Source organism: Juglans regia, chromosome 14 (assembly GCF_001411555.2).
Source record: "Juglans regia cultivar Chandler chromosome 14, Walnut 2.0, whole genome shotgun sequence".
Lineage (NCBI taxonomy): Eukaryota > Viridiplantae > Streptophyta > Magnoliopsida > Fagales > Juglandaceae > Juglans > Juglans regia.
Window position 1 is genome coordinate 5,557,202 of NC_049914.1, and position 18,974 is coordinate 5,576,175.

The following is an 18,974-nucleotide window of genomic DNA, read 5'->3' on the forward strand; positions in this document are numbered from 1 at the left end:
TAGGAATCATTTCCTCATCAACTCAGAAGTAAAATTGATGGATAATCCAATCTACTTATTTTTCGTTTCATAAATAATCAAGATAAGAAAAAAACACCTGTTCAAATCCTTCATCACAATATCCAATCAACGACACAAGGTTCCGATGATGTAACCTTGACAACAATTCTATCTCTGTTAAGAACTCCTTTTCACCCTGTAAGGATCCCTCTTGTGCACGCTTTATGGCCACGACTGTACCATCTGCCAGAATGCCTTTATATACCTTTCCATACCCTCCTTCACCAACCTGAGTGGAGCTGTTGAAATTGTTTGTAGCCATAGTCAATTCTCCATAAGTGAAAGCCTTCACACCATCAATTTTCAGGGAGGCATTAGATGCTGCATATTAAATACAGGTACAATGTAAAAAATGAAAAGGCACCGTGATAGATGCTGCATATAAAGATTTCATGGCCATTTGTTTTGAAATAATTGATATCATTACGCATCAATCTTTCCATCACACTTTCAAGTTCTGAATATTTTGAGTGGATGTCTAAATACAGGCATGATCCCAATATACACAACTGGCAAAATGAGTTTTTTCAGATGGGTCTACTTTTTTCCAAAGCGTGTGCATGAGGTTTGCATACTTAAATATTTAAATATTTAAAATATTTAAACATTTAAATAAAATATTTAATTAATAAAATATAGTAAATAAAATATTTAAAAAAATGTACCAATTTTAGCACATTGATGTCCAAAATTTGGTTGAGTTTCTTGATCTTCTCTTCCCTTACTCTCCTTTATTCTATGCTAGGTAATGAGAAACCTTACAAAATTTGTTTGAAGGAAGAGAAGGACCAAAAGCTCTTTATAGTGTTAAAAAAACTATGGCAATACAAAATAATAATTTATAGTTACCTGCTGGAGTAGCTAAAAGAATCGAGAAAATTTTCTGGAAGTTCTTATAGCATGGTATTGGGGAGGAAAGAAAATTTCACTTGGTGAGCTGGAATAAAGTTTGTGTCCCAGTGTCATGTGGGGGTTTGGGCATTAGGAATTTAAAGCTTTTCAATAAGGCTCTTCTTGGGAAGTGGCCTTGGAGGTACAACAAAGAGAGTAATGCATTATGGAGGCAGATTGTGGATGTCAAATATGGAAAGATGTGGGGGAATTGGCGTACTAAAGAAGTTAAAGGGGCATTTGGGGTGAGTTTATGGAAGTCCGTTTGGTTGGAATGGGGGGGTTTTGTCAATAACATTAATTTCAAAGTGGGGAAAGGGACTAATATTTTTTTCTGGTATGATGTATGGTGTGGGGATTCAGCTCTCAAATCTATTTATCCTAATCTCTTTAGGATAGCTAGAAACAATGGGGCTGCAGTGGCTGAATCGTATCAGATCTCTAATAATCTGCTGCACTAGAATGTGGATTTTAATAGAGAATTACAGGAATGTGAAGTGTGTGACGCTGCTGATTTCTTTGCAAAGTTATATGATATGAAGATTGATCAGAATGGGGAGGATAGGCTGCTGTAGATACATGATTATAATTCCAGATTTTCAGTGAGATCTTACTACAAGGTGTTAAATAGTCATGGTGACTCAGCATACCCCTGGAAATGAATCCGGAATACAAAGGTCCCTAGTAAAGTTGCCCTCTTCTGTTGGTTGGAGTCACTTGAGAAAATTTTAACCGTAGATAATTTGAGGAAAAGAGAATTATTTGTAATTGATTGGTGTTCTATGTGTAAAAAAAATGCTGAATCTGTTAATCATCTTTTTCTCCATTGTGAGTTTGTGACAGCCTTTTGGAATGAGATATTTGCAAGGGTTGGCATTGTTTGGGTTATGCCATTGCGAGTGGTGGATTTTTTGTCTAGTTGGCATGGTTCAGTGGGTTGTGGAGGCAGTGCAGAATTTTGGAGGATGATTCCCTTGTGTTTGTTTTGGTGTTTATGGTTAGAGAGAAATGGAAGGTGTTTCGATGATCACGAATGTACTATGGGGGAATTTAGGGATTTTTTCTTCAGCTCTTTTATGTTTTTGGGTGAAGAACCTTGCAAGGGATGAGAATACTTGTAATGTTTTGTTTTAGTTTTGTTTTTCTTTAGCTTGTATCTAGGTATAATCACTTGTATACTTCTTGTGTACTTGGCTATGCCTATTTACTTGGAATAAAATTTCTTATTACCTATAAAAAAAAAAAAACTTTATAGGCTCTTTAACTTCCTCAAAAATTTAATAAATTTTATCACTCCATTGGTTACAAAACTTAAAAGGCATGAGTTGAAGAAACAGAAAAACGTGTTATGAAAAACTACAAGCCTCTAAAATGAAAATTACTACTCTAATTAGATATATTATTTTTTATTTAATAACTTTAGCCTTTAATTTTATATATTATTTAATTTCATTTAATGACATATATAATGGGAATGGCTGACATGGCTAAACGGAAGGACAGCTCCCTCAAGAGAACTGAAAGGTTTTTTCGGGGGAATGGACAAGAATTGAAGGATCCTTTTTAGGTAAATAAAATAAAGTTAGCAAATTAAAACTTCTTTCAAACCTTTAAACTTTAAAATTGTTTTAAGATTAAATGTATAAATAAAAAAATTTATGAGGGAAATGTGATGATGTGGTTCAACCAGCTTTGAAATTTATATATATTATAAATAGGTATGAATTATCAGCATGTTCAAATCATACATACCACACACAGGTTGCAACTTACTCGTCAACCCTGTTGTTATGATAGTAGCGCATGATTGACCTAATCATGTTTAGAAACAAAAGGCACAATGAAAACACGTCTACCTGAGATTCTTAACATCATTAACATAAGATACTCACAACAATGTCTTCTTGAAACAGCAGTGTAGTTCCTTGTATGCACTTTCAGCATCAAAAGAGAAACAAGAACAGACAATGTAACTGCACCAGCAATGGTCCCCAACACTATGCCAACCAATGCACCTTTGCTTAAAGCAAACCTTGGAGAGGGGTAATTGTCTGTGGCATTAGTGAAAACTATGAGGGGGAATTGACTGTGGCATTAGTAAAAAAATAAACAAAAAACAAACCAAGAGAATACAATATCCACATTCGAGGACATAAAAGAAGGTAAGAAATGACCCAAACATATTTTCATCTATGTGGGGAGTCAAGTCGTGAGTGGCACATGGTGTGAATTTGGAGCTTCCTGTTCGGTCAAAATATAGAACTGTCACCCTCGAGCCCTTTGGGCCCCACACCCTTGTATTTTTTTTTTTCAAAATTTCGATAAAATGGTCAAGATCTATTATGTTGGAGCTCTTAACAGGTGTGAGTTAATGTTAAAGTAGCATTTCTATTCTGATGGGAAAGGGAGGGGGGGTTACAAGAACACAACTTCTGGCAAATCAAAGTTTATATTGAACTAATCATTGCAGCTATTCATATATGTGCTGGATCACAGTGGTACAACTGTATATGCGGTGCAACTGTATATGCTATACCACTTAGCATAGCGTCACTATGGTGAAAGCATTGAACTGAGTAGGCCAAGCCTATCTACATCAAAATTTGGCAGCAAAACAAAATGTTACCCAAGGTTAACTGCCAATCATAGACACAATCCACATGTTACTCAAAGGGACAAATATAGTCAAGAATTATGCAAACACAGAAACACATATGCACACACAAGAATAATGCCACATGGCGAAGGGTTTGAAGGTAAAGGTCAAATGAATTAGAAAAAATAGATTTGCATGTTGAGGTCAAATTAGTAAGACAACACATTTTTGCATTATTCACCTGGTAAAAAACATTAGTTCCAACTTCAACAAAGTTCTCTCACAAAATATGTAAGACAGGAGTTTAGAGACGTACCATATTCATGAGTGAAGTTCAGAACTTCATAAGGTCCAAATACATCAAGATTAGAAATTTTCCATGAGGCGAAAGTATCCGTGATTCGCTGTATCTCACTCATATTGAAGGAACTAGGACCTTTTATATTAGCATCATATACAGGAAAAAGCTTCAAGTACATTCTCAATCGAGGTCCTTCACATATAAACGAATCAATATGAAGCTGATAATTAAATAACTGAAGAGTAGGTGCCAGAAATTTCTCAAATGTATCTCTGTAAGGGTGAAAATCGCTGAATCCAGGACTTTTCAACCGATATCCAATAAGTAGAGGAGCAGCACAGAAACAGGGTGCAGGAGATGTAGGGGAATATTCATAAGGAGGTGGGCATGTTTGAGGTAGACAAACAGAAGTGTTTGTATTTGGCAATCTCTGACTGTTATCGTTGTTCTTACTTTCAGATCCACAGAACTGGACTAGGCTGATATTCGAGCATACGGGATTCCCTTGAAGCCTGAATATTAACAATAAAAACTAAAAAGTAGTGATATGATCATAATGCTGTGTCTCTTACACCTCAAGACCTCAATTAAAAAGAGCACACTCTCAACCTTTAAACAAATAGTTGTATTTATTTGAAGATATTTCATTACACATGACGTTCTATATGAAACAAATCAGGAAGCAAGCATAGAAACAAACCTGACAGTGACATTCAGAGGTAGAGTAGTACTGCCTGTAATACTTGAAAGCTTATTATTCTGCAACTCCCTGGAATATCGAAGAGCCGCAAGAAATAGCTTAGAAGATCCTGTATGAGATCCTTCCACAACTCATAAAAGTCAAAACTAATGCAGACACACAATCTACTCTCCCATAAAATAAAATAAAAATCACTTTCGACGAAGGGAAATAGTGACATTGTCATTCAGGTCTTACACAATTAGGGTTTCCATTTTGTTCAAAGTCCTACTTTGCCAAATGGTCGATGGAATAGAGCCACTCAATAAATTGTTGGAAAGTGACCTGCCATGGGGAAAAGTATACCAGATAAACTCAATTTATTTTGCTGCCAGTTAAATTTACAGGCTGATAGTAACAACTAAGTTAAAATGTAAAGTTAAGATAGAAATGAAACAATATACAATATCATTAAACCACAGAACTGAACACAAAAGGAAGACAGAGCAAGTGATGACCACTCACAGTCTTTGAATTTTAGGAAGACCCGAAAAGCTGGCAGGAACTGTTCCAGTAATATTGTTGTTGGATAAATAGCTGATCAAATTGTTCATATAATAGCTTTCAGATGTCAGCAAAACGATAGTGAAAATTATTTTTTAAAAACAGAAAGACACATCTAGAGATATTTTATAATAAATGAAACTTGATCGCAAACACAAAAAAAAAAAAAAAAGTAGATGACATCATTCAGAAGATGGAGAATCTTACATTGTCGTGATATTCTCAGAAAATCTACCTTGAGGTATGGATCCATTTAGCTGATTTGAACTGAGGTCCCTGAAATTTATATAAAAATAAGATATAAATAGCGTAAAATTAGCAAGCAGAGTTGTCTTTAACAAAGTAGAGAGATTTTATTCAGCCTGGTGCATTTATATATTTGTTTGTTTTCCTTGGAGCTCGTGCTTGATCATCTCAAAAGGAATTGAAAAGGAAACAAAGTTAATCCACTTACAGATAGTAAAGGTTTGGTATTTGGCTAAAATCAGGAATTGCTCCTTGCAAGTTGCAATTCCTAAGGCTCCTGCCAAAGCCAACCAACATACAAATATTTTCAATTTTGACATGGATGTGAACGCACATGCTTATTGGTTGCCATCTTACAAGCCTGTAAAGCTTCTATGAACATGAGTGCTATGTGATAGCTGATAAAGAAAACATGACTTCTTTAAAACTCGAGAATGGTACATCTGGTGATGAAATATCAAATAGTAAAGGATAAACCATAAACATTCCTGATTGTTCAGGGTACCACTTGACTTGATGTTTGATAAAATGCAATGAAATGCATTCACACTACCTAAGATGTCCAGAGAAACATGCCTAAGTTGAGTAGTATTCCCATTTCTATTCTTTTAGATTGATGTTTGAATAGTTTCTATATTGTTCCTGAAACCTATTTTTGTTTTGCATTTTAGGGAAAAAATATTATCCAATCATTTGGGCCAAAAAAAGTGTTAAAAATAAATATAAACTTTCAGCCTCACACCTTAAGGCTAGCACCTTGCACTGCCTTTGCCTCTAAAAACCATGTTAAAAACAAAGCATTAAAACGTGTACTTACAACTTCAGCAATTTAGACATGTTGCTGTATGAAGCTGGAATTTTAGTGCCATCAAAGTGGTTATTATCAAGCTGACTGCAAATCAAAGAATTGGAAGCAATAAGAAACTTGAAAAAAGAGTACCTAATAAAATAACATTGTAGGGAAAAGGAAAATTTAGAAATCATTATCATGTTCGAGTTGAGAAGCAAAAGAAAAGGAAAACTGTAAGGACACTTATGTGATAAACATAAAATTTATTTAGGTTCCAGGATAGTAAAAACCATACAGTATCGTTAAACTTGGCATTTCAGAGAACTCTGGTGGCAGATGCCCTGATAAGTTGTTATTATCAAGAAGCCTGTAGGTTAAGAGCTGAAGATGGTCATTGATCTCATGGATGAAACTGACAGATAACTAATTATGCAAGACAAGAAGAAGGCCAATTACCAACTTACAAGTGAACAAGCCTCGGTAATCTGGATAGTTCAGGCGGGATTTGCCCACTTATTGAATTATTGTTCATGTGACTGCTCACAAGGAAGAAAACAAAAAAAGGAAACCAAAAGGATGGAAAAAAGAGAAGGGTTAGTAATTGTAGAACCGATTGTAAACAATATAGCATAAAAAATTCACTTACAAGTGCTTTGCTTTGTTCAGTTTTGAAAATGATATGGGTATTGATCCAGATATGCGATTCTCGTCAATCTGCATTCTGTTCAAGTTTGGAAGATAACCAAGCTCTTCAGGTAAGGAACCTGTTAAATTGTTTCCATTCAGAAGCCTGGAAACACAAATCCATTAGACATGAAACAAAGAAAGAGCAAATGCACCGCGGCTCTGCAATATCAGAGTATTAAGATTTCAGAACAGGGCCAACTTATAAGGTAAACTAGTTCAGACACAAGGACTATCTCCTATAATACTTTGAATCAAAGCTTTAAAATGCAAGGAATAGTAGCGTATCTGCGTTATGGCGTATCTTCTTTGTGGAGTTTCATATGTTAGCCTCTTTTCTATTTCTCTCTCCTAAATATTTTATCTCCGTACACTTTTTGCTTCGTTGGTTTTTTGCTCTTGGTGGTGGGTTGTCAATGGCAATATTTCCTTGTGGTGATTAGTGTGTAGTCCAGTTTGGTGTGTAGTCCAGTTGGTGATTAGTGTGTTCAGTGTATTGGTTGGTTTCGATGGGAATGCACAGAGATGTTTTCATTGAACAGAAGCTATTTGCGTTTTGAAAGGAGAATGATAGGTGGTAGAGAATTATTGAGAATAGTCGTCCTGTGGTGAAATACATTTCCTTGGAGCATGAAGCTTTGGGGTGGTTGGGCTTTACGATGAGGAAATGTGCGGCGTCGTTGGGCTTTTCTGAGTTTCTTAGAACACGTAGAACAAGAAATTATGTGTTAATGGTGCAGAGTGGATGTAACCACAATGAACAGTTTTTTCTCCCTTTCGGAGTTTGGGCACGAAAAGAGGACAGGTATGATGGTAGTTATAGAAGGTAGGAAGGGGGAGAGGTGGAGCAAATTTGGAGACATTTTAAAGGAACTCATGCCTCTTTCCTCTGTTTTGAGTGTGAGAAACAAAGTGACTAGCATCCCATGGTCCTCTCAGGCAAACAAGTCGAAGGTTTTCAAGGGAGATGGTGGTGCTCCATTGTTGAAGGTAGATGCCTCAAGGATGTTCAATGAGGTGCTCTAAGCGTAGAAGGTACGACACCGAGAAGTGAGTGGAGCGGTGCCTTGTGTGTCTAAGGTGGTGTAGAAGTGCGGGGGAGATGGTAGGAAGTTGTTGGGGCCAAATGAAGAATATTTGCTAAGGGTATTGGGTGATATGGAGGTTAAAGTAGGGATGTTACTGGAAGAAATCTCAGGGCTTAAACATTGCGTTAAGGGGAAGGAAGTGATGGACATGGGCCAGGTTTTGGGCTCTAACGTTTTGGGCCAGGTATCGGACCAGAGGGAGATGGGCTTAAGTTCAATTCCCAGTCACGTGTTGGAGGCTGGGCTGGTGAAGGGTCATGGGCTGGGCCAAGCCGTAGGCCCAAAGAAGGCCTGAAGGGCAACGTATCGGTTGCCTGTCGATATCTCAGTCTAGGAGTTGCCTGCCGATATCTCTACCCAGGAGTTGTGCCACCCTCCTGTGATGTCGATAAGCCCCTTGACGGACTCCATACCGACACAGAAAGTGCCGCCGGTCGCTGTCGACCATCACGGTGTGCCGGCTCAGTCACCTCGATGGGAGGTTATTGAGGAGGGCAAGTTGGTAGAGGACCAGCAGAGAATGGGCTTCTGAGTGTTGATTTTCCATCGCCGTCTCGTGGGCTGTCGTTGGTGAAGGTACATAATAGTCGTGTGTGGTGGAAGGAGGCACATCAGTGCTTCCTGTGCAGTCAAACTCGTCGGAGCAAGGTTCTTTGTTACTGAGGTCTCCAACAGGTAGGTTATCTCTGGAGATGGGTTTTTTTTAGGGGAATAAGTTTGGGGATGGGCTTGAAGAATTCAGATTTCCTGAAAATGTAGTGGAACTCAGTGTTGACCAGAGTTAGTGTGTGGCTCGGAATTGGCATTATGAGCTGCACTGGTGAGGAGGGGGCCATTTTAATGTCTTTGTGTACACTCCCTCCGAGCTCTAATTATGGGAGTAGTTTGTCAAATTAGGTTTTCAGATTATGGGAGTAGTTTGTCAAATTGGGTTTTCAGAAAGTAAAGGAGATTCAAGTTGTCATTGAGATTTCGCTTGGAGGTTACAAAGAACAATTTAAGGCTCTCCTCGTAGCACTTGAGGCTAGCCATTCGAAGTCAACCTCAAAGCGGGATAGGAAACTTATATAGTTAACTTGCTCCATTAATTATGATGTGAAACAAGGGATATATCAAGAGGGAGGGGCAATATAGTTTTTATGAAGCCTAAGATTTTATAATGGAATGTACGGGGGCTCAATGATCGCAATAAACGCTTTCGTATCAAATCATTATTACGGATGTGGAAAGGCGATATGGTGTGTTTTCATGAAATAAAGTTGCGATTCATTGATAGGAAAATTATGCGAAGTTTGTAGGAGTGCTCGTATGTGGGTTGGACTTATTTGGCCTCTTTGCGAGCCTCAGGTAGAGTGTTACTTATATGGGATAAAGGAGTGATTGAGTCGATTGAGAAGTGTATTAAAGAGTTCTCGGTTGTGACTCTATTAAAAAATGTGGTTAATGGATGTGAATGGGCATTTGTAGGCTCCTATGGTCCTAACGTGGACAGAGATAGGAGAAGGTTGTGGGAGGAGTTGGCCGGCTTATATTCCTTATGGTATGTGTCGGGGGTGATTTTAATACTACCTGATTTCCTAGCGAACGAGCAGGGTATTATCGGAATTTTGTGGCCACAGAAGAATTCTTTAAGTTCATTTTTTGATCTGGACCCCATGGATCTCTTCTTGGTAGAATACACTTGGTTAAACGGGCGGATTTGGTCGAGATTGGATAGATTCCTTGTATCTTCTTCGTGGGAAGCTCACTATCCCGAAGTAAGTTAGAAACAGTTAGCTCGAATCAGTTCAGATCATTTCTCTATCCGTCTGGATGGTGGGGGTATTCACAGGGGGCGTCGGTATTTTAAGTTTGAAAACATGTGGTTAATAGTGGATGGGTTTGTAGAGATGGTGGGTGCTTGGTGGTCTTCATATCAATTTATTGGTACTCCAAGTTACATTCTTGCGGACAAGTTGAAGGCACTGAAACAAGACTTGAAGAAGTGGAATTTGGAAAGTTTTTGGTTATATTGACAACCAGAAATCTACACTATTGGAGGAACTGCAAGAGCTATATGGTAAAGAATTATTGGGAGATACCTCGGAGGAGTTGTTATTGAGGAAAGGTAGGGTTATGGCAGATCTAGAGAAGGTTCTATTATCAGAGGAGACTTCATGGCGTTAAAATCTAGGGCCCTTTGGTTGAAAGAAGGTGATAAAATGTACGAAGTTCTTTTACCAAGTGACTAATTCACATCGGCGCAACAATGCTATCTTCTCCCCCCAAGCTAGAAAACCATATTGTACATTATTACGAGACCCTTCTCACAGAATCAGCTTCTTGGAGGCAAAAGCTTGATGCCTTGTCCTTTGAGGCAATTGACTCGCAGAGTGTAAGTGTTCTGGAGAGACCTTTTGTTGAAGAAGAAATTTACAAGGTCATCTCTGACATGGTTAAGGATAAAGCACTTGGTTCGAATGGTTTTTCAATGGATTTCTTTCAAACTTGTTGGGATATTGTGAAAGGTGATGTTATATAGGTTTTCAGTGAATTTCACTCTTTTCAAAAGTTTGAAAAATCCCTTAATATGACCTTCATTGCTCTCTTTCCCAAGAAACATGAGGCTTCGACTATTGAAGACTTCCATCCTATAAGCCTGGTTAGTAGCGTATATAAGATTATTTCGAAGGTTCTTGCTAACTGGCTTAGCCCAGTGATAGAACATATTATTTCCAAGTCCCAAAATGCTTTCATTCATGGGAGACAAATCCTTGATTCGGTACTCATTGCAAATGAGTGCTTGAACCACAGACTATGGGAAGGTGGTTCTGGTGTTCTTTGTAAGCTTGACATGGAGAATGCATATGATCATGTGAATTGGAAATTTCTTTTATACCTGCTTGAGAGGTGCGGTTTTGGGGCTAGGTGGATTTCATGAATGTGTCATTGCATTTCAACTGTCCGGTTCTCAGTTCTGGTTAATGGCACACCTGCTGATTTTTTTGATAGTTCGCAGGATTTGCAGCAGGGAGATCTTCTATCTCCTCTTCTATCTGTTATAGTTATGGAGGCTTTAAGTATGATGGTGCAGGTTGCCGTTGGGGGAGGTTTATTATCTGGTTTTCAGGTGGGCAATAGTTTTGGTGGCCCTATTATCATCTCACACATTCTTTTTGCATATGATACTTTAGTCTTTTGTGAAGCATATGGTAGTCGGATCCTAACTCTATGAGCACTGTTACTCTGATTTGAAGCAGTGTCAGGGCTTAAAGTGAACCTTGGCAAGTCTGAGATGGTTCCTGTAGGTGCAGTTTCTAATATCTGCAGTTTAGCAAGCCTGCTAGTTGTAAGGTGTCATCTTTTTCAATGAAATATCTGGGTCTTCCGTTGGGAGCAACTTTCAAGAATAGAGCTATATAGAATAGGGTGGTGGAGAAGATATGGAAAAGGTTGGCTGGTTGGAAACGGATGTATTTATCAAAAGGAGGCCGCCTCACTCTCATCAAGAGTACTCTCACTAACCTCCTTACATATTTTTTATTGTTGTTTCCTATGCCTATAGGGGTGGTGAACAAGATGAAAAAACTTTTTAGGGCATTCTTATGGGGAGGCATGGGGGAGGAGAAAAAATTCCATCTTGTTAGATGGAAGAAAGTATGGTTATTTTTCCACTCTATATCGTATTGCAGTTAATAGGGAGGCTTCAGTAGCGGAGGTGTGGTTATTTTCTTATGGTGCGCACCAGTGGAACATTCTTTTTAATAGGGATTTCCATGACTGAGAATTATTTATTGTTTCAGATTTTTTCAGCCTACTATATTCCATGGGGACTCATATGGCACAATGAGATAGATTGATGTGGAGGTCTTATGATCACAAGATATGTACAGTTAAGGCATATTATAACATCTTGATAACACAAGACCATACTCTGTTCCCCTGAAAAAATATTTGGAGGACTTGTGTGCCTTCTAAAGTAGTTTTTTTTTTTTGTTTGGAATGCCGCTCTTGGGAAGATATTGACCACATACAATTTGAGGAAGAAAGGATGTGTAGTGATGTATTGGTGTTACGTGTGTAAAAAGAATAGAGAATCTGTAGACCATCTCTTACTACACTGTGAGGTAACAAGGGTGTTGTGGGATGAGACTTTTCAAAGGGTTGATGTTACTTAGGTCATGCCTATGAGGGTGGTGGTTTGTTAGGTTGTTGGAGAAAGATGCAATGCTGTCATCAAGTGACTATAGTGTGGAAGATGATTCCGTTGTGTATTATGTGGTGCATTTGGACAGAAAGGAATGTAAGATGCTTTGAAGATAAGAAACGCACAATGGCCGAGTTGAAAATTTTTTTTCTTCACACTTTAATGTGTTGGTTTTCCGCTATTGTATTGCATGGGGATAATGTTCATGATTTATTGTCTATAATTTATTGCTTTTAGAATGTATTTAGGGGTCCTTCTATATACTTACTGTGTACAAGGGTTATGTCTATTTCATTCATATATATATATATATATATATAATATTTATCTTTTACTTATAAAAAGTATCTGCGTTATGGCCTATACACACGTGATCAACATCAAGAAGTATTATCCAATCCAGCAGAAAAAAGCTCATTAACTTACAAGAGTTCCAAAGACGTAATAGATCCTATCTCCTTTGGTATACTCCCACTTATGTTGTTCCACATGAAGTCCCTTTAACATTGTGGATAGATATAAATATATCAGTAAAATAAGCAAACCAAATGCCGAAGCAGGGTGGAGGATAACAATATTCCAGTTTATTGAGTGAAAGAAGCATCCAGAATCCTTAAGTCCGATAAGGACTTTTGTAGCAAAAAAAAAAAGGTTTCAGAAATACTTGGCCTTACAATATTGTCATATGTGATAAACGGCCAAGCTCCGGCGATAAACTTCCTGATAGATTCATATCTAGGAGTATTCTGCAGACAAGAGGCACAACGGAGAATTATTAAAGACTCTGAAAGGATCGTGAAGTTCAAAATCATTAGTCGTGTTGGTGGTCTTCTCAAGCAAAATCCAGAAAGATGTGGCTAATAGATCCAATCAGAATGAAATGAATGCAGCCATCATTTATTTGGCCAAAAGAAAATATATATATATATATATATATAGCCATCATTTTCTTTGATCTTAAACAAACTACAGAACAAAGGAAGTTTGTTCCCAGCACTGAATAAAATGAGCAGATGTAGAAATGGAGTAATATACGTCTCATCATACATGGGGAAAAAGAAATTAAAAAACAGAAGTACTATTCTACTTGAAAGGAAATATGAAACAATATTCAGATTGATAATGTTCCCTGATAGAAATTTAAAAAAAAAAAAATACAAAAGATCGAAAGCAGAGTCGTTTGGATTCTGAGATGAGTTAATAATTTTTTTTTTTTTTTTAAATAACGAAAGTTGAAAATCATACAATTGCTGAACATGGAGATATTCATCATCAAAAGTCCTATTAAAGCACACAATCCCTGTCCAATTTGATGTACATGGATCCCCTCGATTCCAATTATTTAGATGATTTTCTGGATCTGTCAAACTTCTCTTGACGGCCTGCAATGCTATCACTGCACGATAATACACATGTTAACCATCATTTCATCAACACTGTAAGCAGGCCCAAGTTGAGCATATACACTCAAAAAAATAACTAAAGTCCAAATTACACTAATAAAAAACATTTGTCAAAACGAATCTCACTCGATTCTAATACTATTAATGTGAATCTACTACAAAAACAGTAACTACAGGATTCATGAATAAATAAAACAGCCCATCCATTCCCATTTCCCAGGGTGAAACCTCTAAACACTTTTTTTAATGGAGAGAACTTGAGCAAAATAACCTTCTAGGGGGTCGGTAATGAGATCCTGTGCTCTGATGAGTAGTGAAGACCAACACAACCATGCAAAAACAAACAAGCCATGCGTCCAAGCTCTTGACTGATACATCCCAATAACGCAAAGAACACCAGAACCCTCAAATTTCTGTTAGTACCCAGCACTGGAAATTGTTGTAGTATCCGAGTACTCCGCCTGATAAGAGGAAATAATTATCAGAACTTACGCAATTGAACTCTAAAGCAGCTCAATTTGTATGTATGAAGAAAAAATATTAGCTTTCAACACTTGAGAAAAAAATGAACACCAAAATATTCAAATTCAAGTGAAGCAATAAAAGAAATCACCAAACAACTCAAAATCTAGCCTCATGCGTAAAACTTGAGAAGAAACAGAGCAACCAATCTCTGAGCAAAGCAAGGAAATTAAGGTTGTTAGGGGGGGAAAAAAAAAAGACAAACCCTTCGTACAAGTACACTGAATACCTGGAAATCTATTAGAATGATGGGAGTTCAACTACAATGTTATCCATCTATATATGGTTGCAATATCATCAAAGCTACTAATTAAATCTATCTCTTCTCACCGTCAATTTAACAAGTGTCAACCTGGGGCCCGGGGGACTTGAGCTAATTAAAAAGAAAGTTTGAAATTTCATACCAAGAGCACGGTGGTAACTTTCTGAGCCCGGCGTAGATCACATTTTCTCTCAGACACTGAGCTTGGAGAAGATGACTTTTCTGAGAAGCTGATGGGACGTGAAAGGGGGAGGTTTTAATGCTATCTTTCATTTACTTCTCGTTGATGGCAACCATAATACACGCAGAGCAAAAGATATTAGCAAGTTGATAGCCAACCACACGAACCAAAAACAGAGGAAAGATATTTTTGTGCTTAGCATTAAAAACTGACGAAAGTCCGAGTGATCAAACTTGACAAAAACATAAGATAATGTCTAAAAACTTGACAAAAACACGAGATAATGTCTGGCATGTCGGGGTGGCTTCACAACTTGGAAAGGCCGTAACTTGGTGGCGGACTGCATGCGGAGTAGATCGAGTAAGCAACACTGAACAGTTCAAACAGAGACTGCAAGATACTTTCAGGAGATGAAGTTAAAAAAAAATACTTTAGGAATTACGTACTCTCACAGATTAACGTCTATTGATTCGATACCTTAGATAATTATAAAATAAATCTAATTAATTATATAAAATTATGTTATTTTGTAAATTTATTTTGTATAACCTTTTTATGTTTATAACACTTTTCTTAAAAAAGTTACCATTCAGCTGCTATCATTGAAAAGTTTAAGAAAAAATAAATCTTTGACCACTTCCAAAAATAAAAATAAAAACCTTCTTTCGTTTCCATCAAAACTGAGCCAAAATCATCTCGTTTTTTCAAAATCCAGAAACTTTCATGCTCCAAAATGAGGATATAAATATATATATATATTTATAAAAATAAAAAATTCTGATCGCAAAACTTATAAAATTTTTGAAATAATAGACACATCATCATCAACGTCGTGTTAATTATAATATTTTATTCTATTTTTGTAAAACCAAAATTTGACTCCAAATTAAGATACGACAGTTGAAATGAGTGATTCAACTGAATATTCTCCTTTCATCCCAGGAGGGACACAGAAACTGTGGTTTCATAACTTGATATTTTTTTTTTAATTCTTCTACAAAACCACCTGTCGTAAATTTGATTGAAATTTGTATTGGAAGGTAATATAATCCGTTTGAACGGATATAATACCATTCTATGAATTTAAGATAGTTCTAACATAGTTATATTATTCAAACATATTTGATACATCTAGTTTAGATACACGGTTAAGAAAAAATGGGATGAGATGAGATATTTTAAATATTTTATTTTTGTCATTTTATTTCAAAACCAAAATTTGACTCCAAATTAAGATATGACTAACAATCAAAATGATTGATTTAACTGAATATTCTCCTTTCATCCCACGAGGGACACAAAAACTCTAGTTTCACAACTTTTTTTTTTTTTAATTCTTCTGCTGGACCACTTGTTGTAAATTTGATTGAAATTTGTATTAGAAGGTAATATAATCCGTTTGAACGGATATAATACCATTCAATGAATTTAAGATAGTTCCAACGTAGTTATATTATTCAAACATATTTCATACTTCTGGTTTGGATACACGGTTAAGAAGAGATGAGATAAGATATTTTAAATATTCTATTTTTATCGTTTCATTTCAAAACCAAAATTTGACTCCAAGTTAGGATATGACTGATAGTCGAAATGAGTGATTCAACTGAATATTCTCCTTTCATACTACAAGGGACACATAAACTCTGGTTTCATAACTTTTTTTTTTTTTTAATTCTTCCGCGGGACCACCCATCGTAAATTTGATTGAAATTTGTATTGGAAGGTAATATAATCTGTTTGAACAGATATAATACCATTCAATAAATTTAAGATAGTTCCAATGTAGTTATATTATTCAAACATATTTGATATGTCTGGTTTGGATACACAATTAAGAAGAGATGATATGAGATATTTTAAATAGTAGTAAGATTTTTTTAGTATGATGAGATAAGATAGTTTGTAAAAAAATGCACGTTTGGATAGTGAGATGAGATGAGATAGTTTTGACTTTTTGGGATTTGATAATGGAAAATACTAAAACCACAGCTGGATATTCCCAACTGCGATCCCGACTGGTTTTCTTTTTACTTAATGACTAAATAAATATTTTTTATTGATGTTATGAATTTTAAAAAAAAAATATTTCAAAATGATAAAGGGGTGGGTGTACAAGCACTCTTTGATAAAAGAGTGAGTCCCACTAATGATTGAGTAGTCATTATGAATATATTAATAAAAAATAATATTTATGAGTAATTAAAAAATCTATCATAAATAAATTTAAATCTCAAAATATATTGGAAAGTTGTTGGCCAAAATTATTCTATAATTTCAAAAAATAATTTATTTTTAAAGATATTATTATTCTAGAAAATAATTTAAATCCCAAAATATATTAGGAAGTTGTTGGTCAAAATTTATAATTTCTATTTTATAAAATATATTTTATCTATTTCTTTTTCTATATATAAGAAATTCGTCATTTTTATTCTAATTATAAATAATGATAATTTTGATTATTGTAATAAATAAATATATGAATTATGTTGTAGATTTGTTTTAAATAATTTGTTAATTTTGAATTTTCTAATAAAATCTCAAAATGCACTTGTATTCAATACTCATAAAATTATCAATTTTTTGTGAAAATATATTATTTTAATAATGACTTATTGATTATTACATTTTAATCACCAATGATTTTTTTTTTTTACTATGTGAGATTATTTTTATTGTTTATGTCAAAAAGTAATGAGATGAGTTTAAAAACTTAGAGATGAAATAGAGATGTGAAATTAACCATTTGGATAGACAAAACTATCTCATCTATACAAACCAAATTATCTCATCTAGCAAACGAAACCGAGCCTTAAACATATTCGATACCATTCCAATGGTCAATCTATATATACATTCATAACAGTGAACATAAAATATATGCAAGAAAAATAAATAGAGAATGAGATACACAAATTTATGTGATTTGACACTGGGCTTATGTCAGCGGGTTGTTTGGAGGAAAAATCCACTATAATATGAGTATTTACAGTCTCTCATGGTCTTTTATTTTTTACTGTACAATGGAAGTCAGAGATTTATTTTTTGGATAAGATATTCTCTCTAGAGTTCTCGCTGCGAGGTTGAAGAAGCTAAAGCAGTCGAAGAAGGCCCTTTTTCTTATCCGATCTAATTCTTTTTTATCTTGGCCTTGTGAGTAGTGAGGGATGATAATTTTATTATACTATTCATTCGCATGCCTTACTTGTTTTCTCCCATTTATCTTTTTTCTCTTCATTTCCGACACTCCATTATTTTCCCTCTGACATCTTATTTTTCCTTATTCATTCATTCTCTCCCATTTGTATCTTTTTCCTCTCTCCTTCTATTATCCTCTAGTGGAGGCCTTTTGATGGACTGAGTTTGGTTTATCTAGGCGGGCCTGAGATATTTTATTCCCTTCATGAGAGATACTTCTATTTTATCTCATTTCAATATCCAAACACTGCAAACACAAACACTTTTCAATTTCATATATTCAACTTTTTCATCTATTCATTACCTAATTATTACAAATTTATAAAATTTCTAAATAAAACACAAAAAATAATTCAATTAATTCAAATCTCAAAATAAAATTATATTAAAAATTATATTCTAATAATATATTAACTTAATAATATTTTTCTTCAACTTTTTCTCTCACTTTCCAAAACTCCATAAAAGATCTTAACCCAAATCATTTCGCATTAATCACACTATTTCACTATTATTCACAAACAATTTCAACTCATTTTATCCCAACTCACTATCCAAATCAGACTCAAGGCCTCGTTTGATTTCACAGACGGTTTCAACTTATCTCATATCAACATCAAAACACCAATCAAACATAAATACTTTTCAATTTCAAATTTTTAAATTTTAAATTTTCTTCATCTAATAACTATAATTTTATAAACTTCTAAATAAAATACAAAAACAATTCAACATTTTCAAATAGCAAAACAAAAATAATATAAAAAATTTATATTCTAACAATATTTTAATTTTATAATTTTTTTTAGTTTTTCTCTGATTTCTCATAATCTTATCAAACATCTTAACTCAAACAATTTCATTACTATTCACAAACTATATCATTATTATTCACAAATTTCTCATATCATCTCATCTATATATCAAACAAGACTGACTTCGTTTAGTTACACAGTTCATATGAGATAAGATATTTTGAATAGTAGTGAGACTTTTGAGTTAAGAATAGATGAGACGATTTGTAAAAAAGTATGTGTTTGAATAATGAGATGAAATGAGATAGTTTTTACTTTTTGGGATTTAATAAAGGTGTGGGTCCCACCAATGATTAAAAATCATTTTATAATTATTGAGTAATAGTTATAAATATACTAATAAAAAGTAATATTTATAATTAATTAAAAAACATACCATAAATAAATTTATATCTCAAAATATTTTTTTTAATTGAAATTACTCTATATTCCCACCAAAAATTAAATAGTGGATTTTGGCAAAGGAGAAGAGGCGTGAACAGGGAGGAAAAATGATCTCGAAATG

At 35.0% G+C, this 18,974-nt stretch overlaps 1 protein-coding gene across 6 annotated transcripts; it reads right to left on the reverse strand.

Moving 5' to 3' along the window:
- Nucleotides 1-52: 52 nt before the first annotated feature.
- Nucleotides 53-14,557, reverse strand: LOC118344492 (probable LRR receptor-like serine/threonine-protein kinase At1g06840). Of its 6 annotated transcripts, none has more exons than XM_035685197.1 (18): nucleotides 14,415-14,557; nucleotides 13,760-13,949; nucleotides 13,331-13,481; nucleotides 12,760-12,831; nucleotides 12,512-12,583; nucleotides 6,774-6,917; nucleotides 6,592-6,663; nucleotides 6,423-6,494; nucleotides 6,155-6,229; nucleotides 5,546-5,614; nucleotides 5,299-5,367; nucleotides 5,053-5,124; nucleotides 4,786-4,872; nucleotides 4,549-4,617; nucleotides 3,864-4,360; nucleotides 2,844-3,002; nucleotides 2,725-2,763; nucleotides 53-381 (listed from the first exon to the last, which is right to left on the reverse strand). In XM_035685197.1, exons 2-18 carry the CDS (start codon nucleotides 13,863-13,865, stop codon nucleotides 68-70), a joined length of 2,139 nt encoding a protein of 712 aa, XP_035541090.1. In that variant the 5' UTR covers nucleotides 13,866-13,949; nucleotides 14,415-14,557; the 3' UTR covers nucleotides 53-67. The 6 variants fall into 6 exon arrangements, with proteins under 6 accessions (XP_035541090.1, XP_035541089.1, XP_035541091.1 ...); XM_035685196.1 differs by having other exon boundaries at nucleotides 2,704-2,763; XM_035685198.1 differs by lacking the exon at nucleotides 2,725-2,763 and having other exon boundaries at nucleotides 14,415-14,554.
- Nucleotides 14,558-18,974: the final 4,417 nt, after the last annotated feature.

Bases quoted from the DNA above. Each gene is read 5' to 3' on its own strand.
- LOC118344492 (XM_035685196.1), bottom strand. From the start codon at position 13,865: ATGTATCAGTCAAGAGCTTGGACGCATGGCTTGTTTGTTTTTGCATGG. The intron at 6,918-12,511 runs GTAAGTTAATGA...TTGTGTTTCCAG, and splicing joins ATTACGTCTTTGGAACTCTT to GCTTCTGAATGGAAACAATT. The intron at 4,873-5,052 runs GTGAGTGGTCAT...TCCCCATGGCAG, and splicing joins CTTCCTAAAATTCAAAGACT to GTCACTTTCCAACAATTTAT.